The following is a 22,805-nucleotide window of genomic DNA, read 5'->3' as shown; positions in this document are numbered from 1 at the left end:
ACTCAACATCCTCACTGTACAGATAAGGAAATCAAATCCTCAAAAGGTGATGTGACTTAACTGTTCAATGTCACACTTCTAGGCACAGTAAGGCAACAATGAGAATTTAGCACTCCTAAATCCATGCTCAATAATCTTCAATTACTACGGAATAACCAGTATCCTTTACTACCATTTTAAATCTTTGAGTTTATATTTAAAGAAGAGTCTTGATGTTGCCACTGATAATTATTAACAATTCATCCACTTACAACAATTAACACATAATTATCCAGCCAGGGTCTATACTTGGTGCTAAATGAATATTCAAATATGTTCAAGGCACTGCATTGCCTGCATTTTCATATTTAATTCTCACAATACTATTACAAATCTCTCTATTCTAAGGATTAAAATCTAGGAAGATCGACTTATCTGCCCATGGTCTGTAGTCAGGAAATGCCTTTATAAGAGGTAAATAGTGCCCTTCTGCCACTGCAGCCACTGAAGAGGAGCAGCCACGGCCCTCAACAAGGGCCACAGGTGACCAAGAGTGTCAGGACCCTGAGGCACAGCTGGGGACGCAGGCGCCTCACCAAGCACACCGAGTTAGTGCACATTAAAGAGGGAGCCCTGGCTGGCGTAGCTCAGTGGATTGAGCGTGGGCCTGCGAACCAGAGGATCGCGGTTCGATTCCCAGTCAGGGCACATGCCTGGGTTGCAGGCCGGTTCCTTGCAGGCTAACTACCAGCAGGGGATGCACAAAAGGCAACCATACATTGATGTTTCTCTCCCTCTCTCCTTCCCCTATAAAGATAAATAAATAAAATCTTTTAAAAAAAAAGAAAGAAAGAAAAAAGAACTTTCAAATGACAAAAACAAGAACAAAACTGCCTAATCTCATGCTGGTAAGTGAGATGCAATGTGAAATAAAAATTAAAAGAGGTGGTCATTGAGGTTTAAAAAAATAATTATTTTAAAAAAAATAAATAAAGAGGGGCAAGGCCCGAGAAGTGTCTCATTCGCTGGGTTTGAGGGCACCCCCCCCCCACCAAGGGCAGCAATGCTCTGGCTGCAGTGAGGAGAGGGGAGGGGGCCAGCTGCTGAGGACGGGGCCCCTCCGTGCAGAAGGACACCTCACAGGAAAAGAGGTACGTGGTCTGACCACACCGGTAAGTTTGCAATAACAAATATATCACTTGTGTTTTAATTATTTAACTCCCCACATTTCAAAGAATATTTGAAATTATTTTGCAAATAATTTCATTTGAAAAAGAGATCTATTGTCAAACAAGCCTGGAAAAGCACAGATCCTCACAGAGCACCTGCCATGACCATGAAGTCAGTACAGAACTTGGCCTCAGAGTAGAGGCTGGCAACCCCGTTCGGAAGGCCGTAAGTATCCCTTTTCCCTTGCACTTTCTGAGACCCCAGAACAGACAGCACTTGAGGTAATTTAACGGAAGGCCAATTGCTAGAAAAGTAATCATTCAAATAAACAGAAGGTAAGAAAAGGGCTTCTGGTACCATAGAATGAGTTTGGCCTGAAGAATATTAAATAAGGTCTAAAGAACACATGAGGTCTCCTAAGTATTACTCACAAAATAGCGCTGCAATACAGGTTACCTCCTTCCAGAGCACGATATCTCTACGGTATAAGATCAAATTAATTAAAAGTTTCATTTACTGTCTATCCCAGCAGGAATGCCTTTATCTTTGATTGCTAAATAGATTTCACAAGGCCCCTAGCAAAAAACCCAAGTGTGAAGGAAGTAGTGTACGATTTTGGAGATTTAAAAGTAAGTTTTGTAAATAAGTAATTATGAGCCGAATGATACTGTTAAAAGTAGCATTCACCCTAGGGTCAACCTATAAGGAAAGAACAATACAGAAAAAACTGGAGTATAAAATTTTTTAGAACAATATTAATTTTAACAAGTGGCCTACTGCTTTGGGAAATATTTGTGTAAGAAAACCAAACCAAGCAACTGCTGACAACAATCTACCTTCCCCCAGTGTGCAGTGTGAATGAACGGTTACCTGTGGAGTCCGCCAGAAGTCCTGCTAGGACACGCTTGTTTACCAGTTCAATCTTGCTAAGGCTGGAAACATCTACACTAGTGGCTTCTTTGGTAATAGTGGGCTTTCTGAAAACCGCGAGATCAGGTCCCTTGACATCTGCGTGTTCTCGGACATCATGTGACCTCTGTGGCTGAGAAGATTCTGGAGCAAATGTGAAAGTCTGTTTGAGTGTTTCTTCAGAAGGAGATTCTACTTTGCCCCGTGCAGGAGCGGACTTCTCAGTCTGCCTCTCACTCAATTCTTTGAGGGCTCTGATTGTGAGTTGTTCCTGTTCTAAGTCAAGAGATGCTACTGAAGCACCTAGGGTAGGACAAACACCCAGAAGCTCACTTCCACTTATTTCTTTGTTTTGTTGAGAGTATTTGCTTTTTATGTCTCTAATGTCAGAACCGCCTGGCTCACATCCATATACGACTTCTACAGGAAGAGCTGTTCTGAAGTCCGCAGCCTTCTCGGATGTTGCTTCAAATGCATTCCCTTCACTTTTATCCACTATTCCTTTCCCTCCGGTTTCTGTAAAGTTTGTTATCAGGTCCTCTGGGGAAGAATCATCTACATCTTTCATACTTCTTTCAGGGAATGACTCCAAGTGGGCAGAGGCTGTCACGTTTGGCAAGAATTCTGTCTCAGTAACATCTGAAGGTGCTGCCGAAGGAAGTTTGTGGTCCTCAGTTTTAACAGCCTTTTCAGGAACATCACCACTCATTCCACCTGACTGCTTCACATCTCCTGACATGACATTCATATCAGGTGCTTGGGAACCTGCTGCCGTATCAGCTGGACTCCTTGCAAGAATATCAGGCTTAATTTGTGGCTCAGAGTTACTGACTGACCCTTCAAAGTTTTCAGATGTTTTGGTTTCCCTGTTATAATTGAGAATTGCTTTGATTTCTTTTTCATTTGCTTTTACGACAGCACTTGGAATGGAAACAGGTTTTTTAGCCTGAATTTTGTTACTTTCAAATGAAATACTGGCTGTGATGTCCTCTATCACTGTGTCATCAGACTCACCAGAACTATCAGCCTCTGTCACTTCTCCCAACATAGAGCTCTGCCAGTTCATTTCACCTTTCAGGTGGCCATCAGGTAAAACCACTTTTACTGTGGCCATGCCAGAACCCAGAGAGACACATTTCTCCAACGGAGATCCAGGTAACTCTGAAAGCGTGTCGCCTTGTTCCTGCACGTTGCCTCGCACACCTTTGACACTGGCATCTGTTGTGGAATCAAGACAGTCTGGTATAGGTTTTTCAATGACAGCCTTTTCTTGTGGGAGAGATGCTTCTGCCCAGTGACCCGTCAATTTGGCGACGGGTGTGCTCCCATTAATAGAACATACAGGAATTTTCTGATGAGTGTTAGTTTTAAGATTTACAACAGGAATTTCTGAATTATATTTGCTCGGGTCAAGTCCTGTAGCTTTTGTGATGTAGTCAGCTTTATTGTTCTGCTGCTTCAGGTGGGGAACAAAGTCCCAAGTCAGTACCTCATTAGTAAAGTTGTGCATATCGCTGACACACCTAGACACCTCTTCCAGTGCTGCAGTTGTGTGCGAAAACTGCCTAGTGAGCAAGGCAGAGGTTGGGAAACGCCCTGCCTCTTTATTTCTCAGTGGAAACACTTTGTCATTAGACTCTGAAATGTCTGCAGATGATTCTCGATCAGCGTGCACTGCCCAGCTACCAAAATCGTTGGCACTCTCCTTATATGCGTCTTTATATTCTCTGTCAAATGCTGCTCTGTCGATAATTACTTCGAATGGTGATTCGGGGGAATCCTTTTCAATACCACTACCTGCTGACACTTTGGATGGGGACAAGGAGTATGTTCCAATGCCTTCTGCCCTAAACTGCTCAGTGGCTGTCTTCTGGGCTGTTGGCAAAGTAAACTTGTCATTGGCACCCAAGACTGTTTTGTCATTCCTACTTGGTGTCTCACTGGGGTTCTTGGATCCTTGGTCTTTATTTCTCTGTTCCTTCACTTGAATAACTTCCTCTGAGAGAGAAGCAGGATGACCTGGGACACTGGCTGGAATGGAAGGGTGGTGACAGTGACCTCCTTCCCCAACAGGAACTGGACAGTTGGCTCCATCTTTACTGGTCCCCTGAGGCTCTTCCACCTTTGTCACATCTAGACGAGCCAAGCAGTCTTTTCCTTCTTTGGCTAAAACAGGCTGGCTGCCTAACACTTGGATTTGCTCTCCACGTAGTGTTGCAAGGTCAGTTTTACGTATTTCAGAAGATGAAAGAAAGGAGGAAGTCAAACTTTCTGAAGCTGGCTCACCAGAGCAAAGAGAGCTCATTCCCTCTATGGTTAGAATTTAAAAGAAAAAAATTGTTTACCAGGTACAATTGCACATTAGCTGGTCAGGCCAAGCAGCATGCTTTTTATTTTTAAAATTACATATATACATACACACCGGGTGTATATATACACACACAAACACGAAACTACTCAGTGCCAACAGTTATCCTATAGACATGCACGAAATTGCCACAGGTGAGCAGAAAAGCCACATCATGCTACAAATTGCAAATAATGAAAAAAAAATTTTTTTCATGACACGTTTCAGCTGACTTTTTCCATTCATTGTAAAGGTAAAGCATAAAGAAGAGAGGATACTGGGAAGTCTGGGGAAGTTTTCCCCTTTGTTTTGATGCAGGTATCTAACAGAAACAATGCGATCCACACCAAACAAGCACCTTGATATTATGCAGCACCGATAAGCTCTCATCTGAACAACTCAGAACATACCACTTCTATAAATCTGCTGTTACAGTCTGAGAGCCTGAGAAGAAAAAGTAGTGACCAGAGTTCTTTCTGATTTTCGGGAGATACAGCAGATCCCTCCTAAGCCTAAAAATCAGACGAGAATTATTCTGTTCTCACTACGAGGAAGACTGATCCTAGGTACAGATGGCCGAGGGTTAAACTAAAGGTACCGAGAAAGCTAGCCTGCTCCCAAGCCTCTTGCACCAACTTGTCAATTTAACCAAACCGAACCATGCAAATTGGTTTCTTAGCTTAAGAAGAGTTAACTCCAGAAATTCTTTTAAAACAGAAAATAGCCCTGACTGGTGTAGCTCAGTGGATTGCGTGTAGGCTTCGAACCAAAGGGTCGTCTGTCAGGGCACATGCCTGGATTGTGGGCCAGGTCCCCAGTGGGGGCCATGTGAGAGGCAACCACACGTTGATGTTTCTCTCCCTCTCTCTCTAAAAATAAATAAAATAAAAAAAATCCTTAAAAAGTATATATTAATCAAGGCTTATCAGTTATTAATACCACAGTACCCACTGATATATGTGTGTGTGTATATATATATATATATATATATATACTGTATATATAGATATAGTGTGTACACACACACACACACACACACACAATGTTTTCTAACTTCCCAACCTAGCTAGTTTTTACTGGGAAAAAGATCAAAATAACTGTTTCAAGGGCAGGCGCTATCGTGGCACTGTCCTCCCTCCACACTGCTGTGTCTCTGCAGTTGGGACAAAGAAGGTCTTAATCGTTCCATATGAATGATTCAGGCCCGATGGGTGAGACCTAAGTAGATTCTGGACAGCAGTGCCTTGAATGGGAATGAGTAATGGGAAGATGTAAAAGAGAAAGCTTCTGGGATTATCCTTATTCAGTTTACGTTCTTAGGTGAGAAGCTAAGTGATACTTAGACAAAAGAAAAATTGTGACTTTATTCAAAGTCATTTTATAAACATGACTAGGGAGACAAAGTGTTTGAAGCAAGCCATAATTCATTTGTAGTTCCAACGTAGTAAACACGGTCACATCTACCATTGTATAGTATGACTGTTCAGTAAGACTGGATTAAGGATATGAATGAAGCTCAGCATTGTAGGTTAAAAGTTCAAAAACCTGAAATGTAAAGAACAGTATAGGCTACGTGTAAATCAGAACTATTCCACAATTGGAGCTATGTGCTGTTACTGAATGTATTAGTCACTGTTTCTACCAGGACACATTCAACAGACTAGCTCTGGGAAAAAGCAACACTGTTGGGACCCCCCCCCCCCTTCAGCAGGAACAGCACTCCGAGGTGTGCAGAACCAACCCGGCCTCCAGAGCACGCTCGGCTTATGTGCTTTACAGAGACTGAGACCTCAGATGATTCAGACCTGTCACCTTACAGGCCAAAGTGGGCAAAATGAATCAGTAACAATTCAACAAATATTTATTAAGTGCCTATCATGTGCCAGACACTGTTTCAGAAACTAGGCTAAAAGCAGTTGAACAAAAGAGAAAATATCCTTGCCTTTGTGGAGCTTACAATACACAGCAGGAGACAGGCAATGAGCAAAACCAGTAAGTAAAATGGGGATGATTTGGTGGTGGGCTTGATGAAATGAAAAAAGGAGGAAGCAACTGAGGCTGACTGCTAATCAGAGAATACCCACCTTGTGTGTGTGTGTGTTGGGGGGTGGGGTAGGGGTGGTGATGGGAAGCATGGTAGAAACATGCTATGCTTTGTCAGCTTCCCCAGTCTTGCTGTTCTTCTGTTTTTGAACTCTTAATACTCCAAATGTTTTGAGTGAGATGTATAATAATCTGAGGTGAAGCTAGAAGATTAGGTCAGAAATCTTATCCTCGCAATACCAACAAACCCTATACTGAATGCCATGACTGCCTTACAGGCTACTAAAGATTCTGTAATATGACAAGTATAATTATATATATATATATAATAACCTTATCATGTTTCCTAACAACTTTGTGACTTAATATCTGGGGTGGTTGTGTTTACGGGGGGCAAGCTTAGGGAGCAAACTGAGTGCATGGCTGCAATAATTTCTCAGGGATTGTAAGCTGCAAGTGCTAGCTCTCATGACTGTCAATCAAACTTTCCCACATGTAGCAAAATAAGTCATCTGTGCTTTAATTATCTTGTTTAGAATTCCAGCAAATGAAAAGATGTTTCCTTGGCTAGTTAAAACTCTTAACAATCTTGGACAGACCTGACTTGTACCAAGACAATGGAAAAATTGGGCTGGAAGCAGTTTATAAAGGGATGAAAGCATTAAACAGAGCAAACATCAGAATCTAATAGGTCTTTCAGAGCAGTTCCTATGAGCAAGGACTCTCCCAATTAGTTGGTATGGCACTTGGTAAGTCATTGGTGTTGTCCAAGCCTGTACCTGGTAAAATGGCAGAAAACTCCAGGGAGTTTGAAGATTGCTAGTTTTTAAAATACCACACACTGGCCCTGGCTGGTGTAGTTCAGTGGACTAAGAGCCAGTGAACCAAAGATCTCCGATGTGATTCCCAGTCAGGGCACACGCTTGGGTTGCAGAGAAGTTGGGTTCCCAGTAGGGGGCGCGCGAGGGGCAACCACACATTGATGTTTCTCTCCCTCTTTCTCCTTCCCCTTTCTCTAAAAATAAACAAAATCTTAAAAAAGAAAAAAAACTCTGTACACTGTAAAACTGGATGATGAAATAATTAAGGATTATCTCACATCTCAGAAAATGTCCCCTACCCTTTTCTCTTTCAAAAGACTCAGCCTTTCATAATCGAGACAAGATTCTTTCGACACTACCCAAAACAGATGTCTGTCAGAAAACTCCCCATCATGAATATCAGGTAGGTAGTCATTTGCTCTACTGGGATTTCATGTGCACATTCATTTTCAAGAATCAGAATCACTTAAAAATACGGCATTCCTCTACTAACAACCAACACACCTCCTAGGAGGGAATCAATGCACGGTAAGAAGGAAAAATGTCACAACCCTAGAGGGATCGCAGAATGTCCCCAAATCTATCTAGTGCTGAGCTCCTTGCTTACCCTTATCTTCTTAAACTCTAAATTCTTTTAGGTCTCCACTGAAGTTTATTTTCTGAAATAAGACTAGGAAATTAAGCTGTCAGTTATATTCTAAATTTCCAGATAATTCCCAAACCAAAAATTCCAATTAAAAGATGCAGAATCTTTTCATAATACTAATCATGTGGCCCTGGCAAGTTGCTTAGTCTCATCTAAAAAATGGGAACACCAAAGCACGGACTTGAGAACTGCTGTTAGTACCTGCTAAGTGCTCAGAACAGTAATCGGCGCTTAGCAAATTCTCAGTAAGTGTCCCCAAACACTGCGTTTTTAATATACATATATGTGTATATGTATTTCCTAATATAGAGACTCCAGACCATCTGCCTTTTTATTAGGGGAGAGAAAAAAAGACATTATTGAATCATAACCTCCTTCACCTGGTATATAAGAGAAAATCTTCATTCAGAATTTGAGACAATTTCCCCCTATCATTCACAAATAAAAGGAAGGAGTTAAAGAGTTTTTATCTATTTCAAAATTTTGGGTAATACAACTTCTAAATCAGTTAGTACAAACCAAATGCCTATGATAACCTAAGAACTGTGCTAGGTCCTAAGAACTGTGGATAAAGACATTTATGGCAGCCCATATGAAAAAACTGTAAGCCAGGCCCTGGCTGGCTAGCTCAGTGGATTGAGCGCAGGCCTGCAAACCACATGATCTGGGTTTGATTCCCAGTCAGGGCACATGCCTGAGTTGCAGGCCAGTTCCCAGCAGGGGCCTCACAAGAGGCAACCATACATTGATACTTCTCTCCTTCCCTTCCCCTCTAAAGATAAATAGATAAAATTAAAAAAAGAGAGAGACATTAAAAAAAAGACCCTGTAAGCCAATGTTGAAAAGATCAAAGTTTCCTGAACAAAATGTTTCAGCAAATGATCTTTATTACCATCAAGGTCCAAGTACATGTTAGTTCACGGTCTGACTAGCTGAACGATCTAATAACCTAGCACAAAACCAGTCTTCGGCACCCTCTCCCACAGTCCACGCCTGGTATTTCACAGGCTTTATCTCCGACTCACTGACTCAGAATTTCCAGAGGATAAAGCTCAGGAGACTGCAGGACAAGTTTCCCAGGCAATGAACCTGGCCTGAGAACCGCACCTGGACTTACTGCATTAGTTCTGGAAGGGCAGAGCGAGCCAGCTGCGCTGTAACGTCCCTCAGGTGACTCTCACTCCCCACTAGACCTCCCTGCCCCGGAGCACAACTGGTGGTAACGCAGGGGATGGGGCAGGAGCGGCCCTCTGTGCCAGCTTTAGACACAAATGCTGACTCTGAAGTACTGTGACTTGGAATTTTGACTGGAGTAAGGAAAAGCTGCATTTGGTCAGATCACATGGCGTGGAACTGAAGAAGGATTTTCCCTCTTCCACGCTCTTAGTATTTTATCTCACAGCACAAGGTGGGGAGTCAAAAATGACAACATGAAACAACTTCCAAGTGAATGCTCTGTACACATCAAGTAATTATATTCAAACTGAAAAGGAAAATACACGCCTATGCTTCAAAATATCTTCTCTTTACCATTTCTTACTCCCCAAACTGTCCTTTAGTTCTTCCTAAGAGGAGTGGATAGAAATCTGTCACCATTTGGTGACTGGTTGCTCACCCCGCCCCCACCTCTCTTAGGCATTCATTACTTTTAATTAAAAGGATACCTGTAACATGGAAAAACCATACACGTCAGTGAACAAAGACTGCCAGCCTGAAGGCAGCAGCCACTGACTTACTTTTTCACATACACACTATGTATATTCATACAAGGGAGGCTTGAAATATTCAGGTATAGGTTTTCCTACACTTGAATGTTCTCATGTTCACAAAACAATAAAGACAAATTTTCGTGCAAAACGACATAAGCAACTTTCAGCCACAGCATCAAAATAGGAAGTTAGCCAGCAGACACTCTGCAGCCAAGCTAGACCTTAAACAAAAAGTCTCTTTTGTACAAAGAAAAATGTTTTGCTTTTGTTAAAAAAAAAAAAAAAGGCTGTAACTGGCAAGATTTTTTCCCTCAATGCTTGCCCCAAAGTTCAGTGTTTAACTTCCTATTCCAGATGCCTACCGCATCACTCAAATTTAGCACAAATATTGATTACTGAAAATGCACTTCCAATTCTGCATGGTTTATAGATCCTCTCCAATTTTATTTTTACCTACTTTTCTTTCCAATATTTTCAGTTTGATTTTGTGTTTGATGGAAGAAATACATCAATACTAAATTGCAAAACTAATAGTGAAGATATGGTTAAAATAGTAACTTCTCCTTTCAGCTCTCATAATTTTAACATGTGATTTTAACATTAACCTCAAAATGACATATCTAAAAAGATCTATAAACCCTAAAATGCAACTGATATACTTTGTCATCTTTTTTTTAAAATAAATTTTTAAAGATTTTATTTATTTTAGAGAAATGGGGAGGGGAGGGAGAAAGGGAAGGAGTGAAACTCAATGTGTGGTTGCCTCTCACTCATCCCATACTGGGAACTGGCCTGCAACCCAGGCATGTGCCCTGACTGGGAATCAAACCAGCAATGCTTTGGTTTGCAGGCCTGCGCTCAATCCACTGAGCTACACCAGTCAGGGCCCTTTGTCATCTTTATAGTAGGCAGTGGTCATGGGCATGGGCTTTGAAGTCCCAGGTGTGTCACACACAGTGTGACCTTAAGTAAGTTATTATTTTACCTTTTAAACCCTGGTTTTCTCAATTGCTAAAAGAGCCGGAAGCCTTCCTCCACCAGACTGGCCATGAAGATTAGATGAGACGACTCATACAAGGTACTGAACACCGCACAAGCTCATTAAAGTCAGCCACACACTACATCTTCACCTCTGTCAGTATCTTTACTCCACAGTACTGACAACATTACTAAAATTTACTCCTCTATTTGGAAATGCTCAGGGATTAAGCTGAAATTGAACTCTCTAATGAGAAAAAAAGGAATCAATAAGCAAAAGATCTACTCTGGAGTAAAACTGATTATTCCATTGACATTCTCATGACAAATCTATTCATCAGCTTTCAAAAAGCTTAAACTGCTAGCTTAAGTAGCCATATACGTCAAAATAGTACAATTTAATAAATGTTACATAATTTATTTTTGAAGTATTTAACTGCCTTTGTTTACTCAGCCTAAGTAACAGTTTTCGGCATACGCATCTCACTGAAGCTCCATAATGATAAGTACATATTTCAGGATTAAAGATCCAGGATTATATATTCATTCTTAAATATGAAAATGTCCCATTTAATTATGGCTACATATTGCTTAATATGGCTTAGATATATACAAAAATGAGGCACAATTCTCCAAGGTGTGAGGCTAAAGGACATGCAGCCAGAGACAGGTTAGTTGGGGTGGTGCCAGTGATGGACTGCCTCAAGGTGCCTGCTGGTGGTGGCAGCCCCTCTGAAAGGCCTGCGTGGGGCGGGACTGGTCTCAGCTATACTCCCCGGAGTCTACTTCAGTCAGTCAAGTACACTGACAACTTCCTCTCCCTTATTTTTATTAAGGCAGAGCAGAAGCATCAGTCTTGGCTACTTTAGAACACACCTAACCACTTGCCAAGGTGCTACCGCAAACGAGCAGGCTGATCGTTAGGCCTGCCCACGAGGCAGAGCACCAACAGGGTTACTTTTCCACTGTGTGTGTGTGTGTGTGTGTGTGTGTGTGTGTGTGTTTTGCAGAAGGAAACGCCACGACAGAGGCCAGACTGAAACACCTTCAGAGACAGGGCATTTTTAATCACCTCTTTACCACACTGTTTTAGTGGTAACACTATCCTGGTCAAAATAACTCTCCACATGAGCTAAAAGAAAGAATGACACATTCATCTTCTTTATCTTCTCATACTCACTGTAAACTTAAGCCTACTCAAACATTAGTTTTTAATTTAAAAAATCCTTTTTATTGACTTCCATTCTATGTCAGTGTAGGTGTAATTTTTCCTAACAACGATTAAAACAGTTTTAAAAGCGATGGTGGTTATCTTCCCAACATTCCACATGCTAGGGGTGTGCTGGGCTGCACTGTTACACTTGTCAGGGCATCAATTACCCTTCTATAATAAAAAGTGACTGAAAATTGTTAACTATGAAGGAGGTATTTTTAAATGTCTGGAATATTTACAGTAGAGAAGTATAATAATTATTTGTTCTACTTACATTGTGTTGTTACTGGTTTATTTTCCAGAGTGGAATCAATGTAATACCTATTTACCTGAATTGTTAAAATTTCTAACGAGGGAAAAAAACCCATTAAAAATATCATTCTGGTTGGGTTCCAGATGTCAAGAAGCACTCTGCAGGTTTGAGTCACTTGCTAACATTCACAAAATATTTATCTTTTAATGTGAACACATTCATTTCAAAGGTCGTGATGTGACCCACAAGGTGCCAAACTCACACAGTAGGGCCCATTATTCAGGTCGGGGCTCTCATGTAAGCGACCTGAATTAGAAATGACAATCTGCCATGCTTCCTAAGAAGCAGATTAAACCTAGAACAAATTTACTAAATTAATTTTATTCCATTACGTTTTCATTCTTGTAAGGTCAAAGTCTTCCTAACAAACGAGTGTCCAGACTTTGCATCTAGAGAATTTAGTGAGGACAATTAACTGTTTGCACGGGGTTTCTTGGGCCTGTCTAGTGAGTTTAAGTACCTTTTTTAAAATAAGGGTTTCCCACTGACCTATATCTGATGTCGACACCACAGCACGAGCGAAACAGCGCTCCATCATCAGTGCGAACCCACGAAACACACAGCGCTCTCTCCTAGCTTCTCGGCGGTGCTGCTCCCTCACAAACCTACAGGTAACAGACTCCCTTCCTCACTAGTTGGCAGATGGTAAAAAAGCCCAAAAACCAAACCCCCCAAACAACCAAGCCACAACATAATGTGTAGGCAAGTAAGTTTCAATTGCCCAAAATCAGTTGCCTTGTTTAATGTTCCTTGGCAATTTAGAACTAGCCTAGCTCTTGGACAAGTCTCAGAGAAGTTCACACTAAAAAACTCTAGCTAATGGAGTGTATGGGCGCAGCTGAAGCACACTCTTATCATTTTTCAAAATCCAGTACCTCCCCAAAGCAGTTACAATAAGTTAAATGGATTCTGGGAGTGGGTTGTTTTCTGAGCCACAATTCTATCTATTCCAAATTCTGTGGGAGAGTTTTTTGGGTTTAAGAAACACTCAAAATCACATCTCAGTTCAAGCTTATGCTATGTTGAAGGGTCCACCTAGCCTTGCTCTACTTTATTAACCTTCACAGGAAATCCACTGGAAACTGCTAAATAACATAAAGGACTGGCTTTCATTGGTCTTTACTGAAAGGGATTTGGGGGCAACAGAAAACTTGTGCCTCATACCCCCAGTTACAGCCTCTTTCTCAACATTTTTCTTTTATTAATGCACACACACAAAACGACAGACTTGCCTTGTGAGGTCGAAAATAGAGACACAGGCTGAGAGGAAGAGGAAGAAACAAAGGAATCTGAAAGAAAATATACAGCGTGAGAATTTGACAACCTCGCAAAGAAATTTTAACTTTTATTTTATTTTGGCCAAGCATCATAATTTCATTGGGTTTAAGCAAGAGGGGAAAATTCAAGCCTTTATTTCCAATTACTGTTTTCACTCACCTGATAGCAAAACCTCACTTCATTTTGAGATGCATTTCTAAAAGTTAATCCATTTGGGGGGGGGTTTGGAGTCAAACAGTCTCACCTTCAAAGGAGGAAAAGAGGGACTCCTAACACTGTCAAACAATCAAGAAAGATGACGCTCCCCTGCAACTCTTTGTAGGAAAGGAAAATAGGTATCTGATTATTAAGTGATACTTGCTTTTAACCATTTTAAGCTGCATTTAGTGGAGTCAGTCACTAAAATATAAGCATTTAAACATACAAAGCTGACAAATAGGCAAAGTTGACCCCGAATACTTAAAAAATAACACAGTTCACAGGGAAAATAGGTTTACACGAGAATCTTCATCTTCTAAACTGTACTCCTCTAACTTTGGAAACTAACATTTTAAAGGCATACATACCTTCCTCACAACCCCGTGCATGTATTCTTTAACTTGGCAGTTATACTTCTGGGAATTTAACCTATAGGTATATTTGCATATCATGTGTATGAGGATATTCCTAAGAGCAATAATTGTAAGTATTAGATATAATCTAAATGACCATCAACAGAAGACTAAATAATTTAATACTTGCTGTTATGAAAGCATGAGATCCAGGTATAGATGTTGAAATACATGTTGATACATGAAACTAAAAAGCAAAGGGCAGAAGTGCCTACAGTGTGCCCCCATCTGTTAACTGGCAACAAAAAGGGACTAGCAAAAGGGACTTCGAGGTCTGGCATGGGAAGGAGATTTGTTTTTCACTACAAGGTTTGGCCCTTAAAAGAAGGCTGGGAGCTCTGCCTGGTGTAGCTCAGTGGATTAAGCACAGGCTGCGAACCAAAGGGTTGCCTGTTCGATTCCCAGTCACAGCACGTGTCTGGGTTGCAGGCCAGATCCCCAGTGGGGGCCACATGAGAGGGAATCACACACTGATGTGTCTCTCCCTCTCTTTCTTCCACTGTTCCCCTCTCTCTAAATATAAATAAAATCTTTAAAAAAAAAAGTCAAACAAACTAAGAATATACATGACCATTCAGTAAAAATGAGGAGATAATTAATGAACGCAGCAGTGAAAAACAAAACCCCCTGAAAGGGCACCTGAACATACTAATCTTTACTTGTTAACTCCTCTTTTTTCTTGCAGTTATAAAAATGTTTCCAGAGTATTAGAAATACTAAAATGAGGCCCTGGCTGGTGTAGCTCAGTGGATTGAGCGCGGGCCTGCGAACCAGAGGATCACGGTTCGATTCCCAGTCAGGGCACTTGCCTGGGTTGCAGGCCAGTTCCCTGCAGGCCAACTCCCAGCAGGAGACGCACAAAAGGCAACCATACATTGATGTTTCTCTCCCTCTCCCCTTCCCCTCTAAAGATAAACAAATAAATAAAATCTTTAAAAAAAAATACTAAAATGAGGAGATTGCTTTAAAGAAATGGGCCACAGCTATACGGACAAGTACTCATTTAAGAAAACTAACTATTCAGTCAACAAAGATGAAGTATATTAGCTCCAAGGCAGAATTTAGTGGACAACAGGCAGCCAATCAGTAACTCAAGACCAGAATTTAAAAACCAAATGCTTTTTAACTATATTTATTCCCACAAATGAAAAACTGTTCTTTCCTTTTTTTAAAAAAATGTGGTCATTTGTAATTAGCTCCTTTTTTTAAAGATTTTATTTATTTATTTATCTATCTATCTATCTATCTATCTATCTCTAGAGGGGAAGGAGAGAGGGAAAGAAACATCAATGTATGGTTGCCTTTTGTGCGTCTCCTGCTGGGAGTTGGCCTGCAGGGAACCTGCCTGCAACCCAGGCATGTGCCCTGACTAGGAATCGAACCGCGATCCTCTGGTTCGCAGGCCCGCGCTCAATCCACTGAGCTACACCAGCCAGGTCTGTTCTTTCCTTTTTTAAGCAAGCATTTCTATCTATTTCTTTAATGTTTCCAGATGGGTTCATTCCTATATCATTCTACTTTCAACATAATTATATGTTAACTAGTGAGTTTAAATCAGAATAAACTTGAAAAACCAAGTGCTAAGCCCAACGCCAAAAAAAACATCCCATGAATGTGCCTTTTTGCCTCCACCTAACACCTCCTCCTAATGGAAAATTTCAACACACACATTTTCATGCACAGCATCTGCTCTGATACAGAACACAGATAACCAGTTACTCATCTGCAACAACACTGCACGAGGCCTTCTAATTTACAAAACCCCAATGTACTCATACTCCACATTCACGCTACACAAAACTAAACCCAAGAAGAGTGACCTTAATTCTCAAATGCTATTAATCAAACCAACATTATCTTCAAGGAGCCAGGCCCAGAAAGAGTCACTGGGATGAAACGCAGGAGAGACGGCACCCCTGGTGGTAAAGGGGAACAAGGATGGGGAAGGCACTCTGGAGAGAAGGAACCGCTGGCCAGGTTCCAAATGACTTCACAGGTCATGTAATGAAGTTTGGATTCCAGCCTATGTGAAATGAGGAGTCACCGAAAGTCTTAAGGGAGTGACAACAGGACATGTGTTTCAAAAAGAACCTCAGCAGTGAAGTAGTGCAGAGCGCGGACCTAACTGAAAAGCTACTGCATAATCTTGGCAGGACAGGAGGGCATGAGGTAAGGCGGTGAGGATGGGAGTGAGAGGGTAGATTTGATGACACAGAACACAGAGCTTGGAATCATTTGGGTTTTGGAGATGGGGTAAGTAAAAGCTAAAGGACTGAGTGACAAAATGAAATGCCACTGACTGGGGTACGGAACAAAGAAGAAATTCCTTAGATTAGCTTTCACTAAAAAAAATAAGTTGTCTAAGGCACGTCTAAGTGGAAACTGCACCACTATGACAGGCTCAGGAGAGCGGAAAGGGCTAGAGATGAATACCTGCGAGTTAACATTTAGCATAAACTGACACCGCTGGAGTGAACGGACGCGTCCAGGGAGAAGGAGAGGTTTTACAATGGGATCTTGAGATATACCAATATCTAAAGAGGTACAAGAGAGAAGAACCGGTCAATTCAGGGGAAAATGGTATATAACTCAGAGAAAGAACACTTTAGAGAATGACTGACAGAGTCAAAAGCTGCCCCGGCTGGCGTGGTCCAGTGGACTGAGTGCCAGCCTGTAAACTTGAGGGTCGCAGGTTCAGTTCCCAGTCAGGGCACATGCCTGGGTTCTGGGCCAGGTCCCCAGTAGGTGGGTGTGTGAGATGCAACCACACATCGATGTTTCTTTCTCTCTCTCCCTTTCTCTTTTCTTTTCCCCTCTCTCTAAAAATAAATAAATAAAATCTTTTTTAAAAAGTCAAAAACCAACAGTCGAGACTTTGAAATGGGTCAATGACATTAAGTCAGCAAGTAATTTAGCACTGACAACCCTGTAGTTAGGGTGGTGGTGGTGGGGGCCAGACACTGAAGATTGAGGCATGAATAAAACTTTTAAAAGCCCCAACAGCAAGATGGGTGATAAAGGAAGGGACTAATAAACACAAGACAGCAGTTAGCAGGATAGGCAGAGTGGAAGGGAAGATTTTTAGGAATAAAAATGCCTTAAACAGCCCTGGCTGGTGTAGCTCAGTCTATTGAGCTCGGGCCTGCGAACCACAGGATCACGGTTCGATTCCCAGTCAGGGCACATGCCTGGGTTGCAAGCCAGTTCCCAGAAGGGGACTCATGAGAGGCAACCATACATTGGTATTTCTCTCCTTCTCTCCTTCCCTTCCTCTCTAAAGATAAATAAATGAAATCTTTAAAAAAAAACCAAAAACCCACACACACTAGTTTGAGATGAGGATGGAAGTTATTAAAAAACGCCTTAAACATATATTTTTAAAGATTTTATTTATTTTTAGAGACAGGGGAAAGGAGGGAGAAAGCGAGGTCAAGAAACATCCACACATCAAGAAACATCGATGTGTGGTTGCCTCTTACACACCCTCCACGGGGGTCCTGCCCCGCAACCCAGGCATGTGCCCTGACTGGGAACAAAACCTGTAACCCTTTGGTTCGAAGGCTGGCACTCAATTCATGGAGCAACACCAGCCAGGACTATTATTAATTTTTTAAATTCTACTTTCTTGGCTTTAATGGAAGCAAATTCATTAGTATTTTTTTCATTCATTGCTCCTGGTGGCCACTTTTAAAATTTCTACTGAATTTTTTGGGGTGATGTTCGTTAATAAAATTATATAGGTTTCAACAGACTATATATTTCAGACAGAGAAGCAAGTTACTTTCAGGAACAACTCTGTAGAATGACTTGTACATTTGAACCTAAAGCTTTTTTGTGTATGTTAGTTTCTACAGAGTATTAAAGCATCTTCTAAGACATAAGGAAAAGTGTTTAAAACTTTACCTAAAATTAACATCAGAAATTCATCAACTCTTAGACATATTTTAACATTAATATCCTAACATTTAAACAAATTATTTTTATAATTTGCCATTTTCCTTTCTGCTCTATAGCTAGGCCCAAAAAACGGGCAGTCTTTCCAGTCTTTCTCATGATCCCAGTTCTTGGCGACAACTTCCGTCATCTCCGAAGCTGCTAGTCAGTTAGTGCCGCCTCCGCCAACAGATCTCCAGGGACAGGCAGACTGAGTCCCCCAACCTTTATGCCGTTTCTTACCGTTCTGTGCTAACTAGGACCTCCACTGTATCAGTGACTAGTAGTGAGTCGACCTCTCTGTGCCTCTCCCAATGTTTTATCTATTTCATGATGAAGGCTTTTCTTTCTTTTTAAAAAACTTAGATTTGCAGAAAAGGCCCAAGAAAGCACATTGTTGCTTTATATCCAGCACTTAGTTTCTCTCAGCGTTAACCTGTTTCATTAGTATGAAGGGACACTGGTCACAACCAATATTGATACATCATTAATAACTAAGCCCCATATTTCATTCAGATTTCATTATTTTTTTCCCTAGTGCCCTTTTTCTGTTCCCAAGTCCCATCTAGGACACCACAGCACTTTTTTTAATCCTCACCTCAGGACAGTTTTCATTGCTCTCAAGAGAAACATGATGTGAGAGAGAAGCATCCATTGGCCGCCTCCTGCATGCACATGACCGTGGATGGCGGGTGCCGGGACTGAACCCGCAACCCAGGTACTGCCCCGACTGAGAATCCAACCCACAACCCTGTCACAGGGCACGCGCCAACCGACTGAGCCACGCTGGCCAGGGCCCATGTCACATTTTGTAGTCTTGTTTCCTTAGCTTTCTTTGGGCTGTGACAAATTTCTGATGCTTTTGATGATTTTGGCAATTCTAAGAAATACTTTTAAAGATATTTCACAGAATGTTCCTCAATTTGTGTTTGTCTTAAGTTTCTCTCATAGTTCGACTAGAGATGGTTTGGGGGGAACACTTAGGTGAAGGGCCATTCTTGTATCTCAATAAAGTACACGCCATCGCCCGTCCCTTGTGGCTCAGTTGGCTGGGCACTGTCCAACAAACAGATGTTCACTGTTAGATCGCCCACGGGGTTCAGGCCTGGGATGCGGGTAGGTCCTGGCTGGGGTGCGTATGGAAGGCAGCCAGCCCGTGTTTCTCTCTCACGTGGACATTGCTCTCCCTCTCTTTCTCACCCCTTCCCTTCTTAAAAAAAAAGTACATGCTAGCAATATGACTCACGACTGATGATGTTAACTTTGATCCCCTGGCTGAGAAACTTTGCCAGGTTTCTCCATGGTGTCACTGCTTCCTGCCATTCCATATTGTGCTCATTGGAAGCAAGTCATTAAGCACTTCCCACACTACATATACTGGCAGGTTACTTTTTATTCATTTCTTTAGAGCTAACATAACTACAATAAAAATAGACCAATTATGGCCTTAGTTGGGTAGCTTGGTTGGTTAGAGCATTCTTCCAATACACCAAGGTTGCAGGTTCAATCCCCAGTCAGGGCACATATAAGAATCAACCAATGCCCTGGCTGGTGTAGCTCAGTGGATTGAGCTCAGGCCTGCGAACCACACGATCACGATCGTGGTTCGATTCCCAGTCAGGGCACATGCCTGGGTTGTGGGCCAGTTCCCAGTAGGGGACTCATGAGAGGCAACCACATATTGATACTTCTCTCCTTCTCTCTTCCCTTTCCCTCTAAAGATAAATAAATAAAATTTAAAAAAAAACGGGGAGCATGGGGTGGGGGGCGGGCAGGGTTGGGAATATAAGACAGAAACCTGTACTTGAACAAGAATTAAATAAAAATTATATTAAAAAAAAAAAGAAGGCACAGAGTACGGGGGCCTGATCATCACAGAGGCTTAACAAATGTCTGGGGAAACGAAACTAAGAGATTTTTAGTTAGTAGTTCCCTCCAGCATAAATCAAAATGAAGCTCACTATGAAGACGCCCCCTCTCCTGTTGCAACACCAGTTGGAGAGCTGTCTTTTGTACATTTATGGAACAGATGGATGTACAATCTAACAGCAAGAACAAGCAGAATTCTCGTTGCCAAAGAAACAAGAAAGTCTAACAGAAACAAAATGAAATGTGTATATAGGACATCGACTATAAATATTTTAATAACCCAACTTTCAGATAGCAGCACTATCGTTACTTTTAGAAGTGTCTTAGCCATTTCCAAAAATTGTACAAAATGTATTAAATCAAAATCTCAGATTTTGTTAGGTGTAAGATGGAAATTAATGGCATTACCATTTTGTCCCCTATACCCGTCCCCCCAGCAATCACTACACTGTTGTCCACAACCACGACTCCTTTTCTTTTACTCAATCTCCCCACCCCTAACCTCCCCCGACCCCAGCTGTCAGCCTGCTCTCCATCTATAAGTCTGGCCCCATTTTCCTCGTCCGTTTGGTTTGTTCATTAGATCCCACATATGAGTGAAATCATACAGTATTTGTCTTTCTGAGTGGCTTATTTCACTTAGCATAATGTTCTTCGGGTCCCTCCATACTGTTGCAAAGGATAAAATTTTCTTTTTTGCAGTTGAGTAGTATTTCATTGTGTAAATGTCCCATAGTTGTTTTATCCACTCATCCTGTGTTCCAAATCATTGATTTGATTCTCAGCTTCATCCACTACACTGTTGATGCCCTATAAAATTTCCTCTATTTCACTTAGTGTAACCTTTTTTCTGCCTGGGTCTTTTTTATGCTGTTGAAGTACCCAATGAGTTCCTTGAGCGTCTTAACCAGTGTTTTCAATTCTGATTGCTTCTCTCCATTTTGTTTGGTTCTTTTTTTTGAGTTTTGCTTTATTCTTTCATTTGGGCCGTATTCTTTTGTCTCCGCACTTTGGCAGCCTCCCTGTTTGTTCCTACATAGCAGGTAGAGCTGCTATGACTCCGTCTTAGTAGCACGGTCTAATGTAGAAAAGCCACCTGCAAGCTGGACAGGGCAGAGCCTGAGGTAATACAGCCTGGGCGGGGCCACCCCGTGAACCGGGTTGATGGAGTCTCAGATACGGTGCTCACGCTCTGTGGCTCTGTGTCGGGGAGGCTCAGAGAAAGGACAACGGCTGCCACTCTGCTTCTAGAGTTTTGTATGGGAGGAAGCTGTCTCCCAGCACCTGTCCTGATGCCAGACACTTTAGCTTCTCCCCGCATGCGAACAGTGCCCTTTGAGCTGCTGCCCTGGTGCTAGAGCCCAGAGGGAGTGAGCCAGCATAAACCCTAAGTCTGCTGCTGACCCTTTGAGAGGAGATGCCTAAGAACCCTGCCGTTTCTTCAGCTGCCTCAACACCCACTGGCTGTTGCAGCCAGTTGTGGGGACGTATCTTCCCAGCACTGGAACCCTGGGCTGAGTGATTTGGTGTGGGGCTGGGATCCCTCACCCCCAAATATCCCTCCCAATTTTTATCCACCACACGTAGGTGTAGGACCTCCTGTTCCATGTCTTTGCCCCTACCCATCTGAATGAATGTGTCTTCTTTAATTCCTTGGTTGTTGGAATTCCATACAGCTCAATTTTCTGACATTTCTTGGTGATAGTTGTTTTGTAGTTTAGTCGTAATTTTTGTGTTGTGCGAGGAGGTAAGCTGTGTTTACCTCCACCTCTATCTTGACTGGAAGTACCTGGAAGTGAATCTTTTTAACAGACCAAAATTTAGCATTCAGAAGGCTACACCCTGGCTGGTGTAGTTCAGTGAATTGAGCACGGGCCTGTGAACCAAAGGATCGTGGTTCGATTCCCAGTCAGGGCACATGCCTGGGTTGCAGGCCAGTTCCCAGCAGGGGACCCACGAGAGGCAACCATACATTGACGTTTCTCTCCCTCTCTCCTTCCCTTCCCCTCTGAAGATAAATAAATAAAATCTTAAAAACAAAAATCCATTACTTAAACAAACAAACAAACAAAACCACAACACTTTACTGGGGTAATGCCATTGGTGGAAAATGGGTTTTTTAAGAGTCCACAAGTAATGATAACAGTGAAAGAAGTCAAACTTAAAACATAAGTTACATTTATTAGAGACATAGTTTTAAGGACTTACATAAAAACCCTCTTCTCAGCACCTAAACAGAGATAGCGGTTTCCACAGGGGTAAGTTTCTGTAAAACTCCTAACATGGCTGCTCTTTACCTGAGATGTCTGAATGACAGGAGTTCACAGCAGTTGATGAGCCCTGTGAAAGCTTATGCAGTCCCTTCTGGGACTGGAGTTTCTCTGTCCATTCATTTACTCCATAAACATTTATTGAACACCTATTATGAAACAAGGACTAGTTTTAGTTGCACAACAAAAATGGTAAGGCTTCTGCTCTCATTCAAAAATATCCAAGGGCCTGCTTTGTGCCAGGTTCTGTTCAGGCATTCGGGATAAAAGTGAGTAAAACAGCAATAATCTCCACTCTGATGGGACTTATATTCTGGTATAGAAGACAATAATACGTAAGATATAGTAAGACAGATTATGACCAGTAGTTAAGAAGAATAATGAAGAGAGGGCTATAAGGACTTTTTTCCCCCTTATACAATTTAAATAGCCTGGCCAGGCAAAGACCTAGAGAAGATGCAGGAGAAGTGCACTCTAGGCAGAGTGCACAGCAAATAAGTCTCTGGGGCAGAGGGTGCTCTTGGTGTGAAGAACAGCAAGGTCAGCGGGACTGAAGCTGGGTGACCAAGGAGGCAACTGGAGGCAGCTGGGGCCAGATATTACGGGGTTTCACACACCCTCTCAGGACTCTGGCATTCACTCTGAGACGGAAAGCCGCTGGAGCACGCGCCCGAGAGCTACATGATCCTACTGAAATTTTTCACAGATTTGCACCA

At 42.0% G+C, this 22,805-nt stretch overlaps 1 protein-coding gene across 2 annotated transcripts in view; it reads right to left on the bottom strand.

The window, feature by feature from the left end:
• RTN3 (reticulon 3) overlaps positions 1-22,805 on the bottom strand; it is a 52,780-nt gene that overhangs the window by 23,332 nt on the left and 6,643 nt on the right. The window contains exons 2-3 of one of the 2 annotated variants that reach the window (XM_037052994.1): positions 13,361-13,417; positions 2,020-4,368 (exon numbers count right to left, since the gene is read on the bottom strand). The exons of the other annotated variant lie outside the window; for it this stretch is intronic. Coding sequence (XP_036908889.1) covers positions 2,020-4,368; positions 13,361-13,417 — 2,406 coding nt within the window. The remainder of the gene's footprint in view (positions 1-2,019; positions 4,369-13,360; positions 13,418-22,805) is intronic. 2 annotated transcript variants of the gene reach the window in all.

The sequence above is a fragment of the Sturnira hondurensis genome, unplaced genomic scaffold (genome assembly GCF_014824575.4).
Source record: "Sturnira hondurensis isolate 20B ecotype Veracruz unplaced genomic scaffold, ASM1482457v3 Scaffold0007797, whole genome shotgun sequence".
Classification (NCBI taxonomy): Eukaryota; Metazoa; Chordata; class Mammalia; order Chiroptera; family Phyllostomidae; genus Sturnira; species Sturnira hondurensis.
This window is presented reverse-complemented; position numbering and strand designations above follow the sequence as displayed.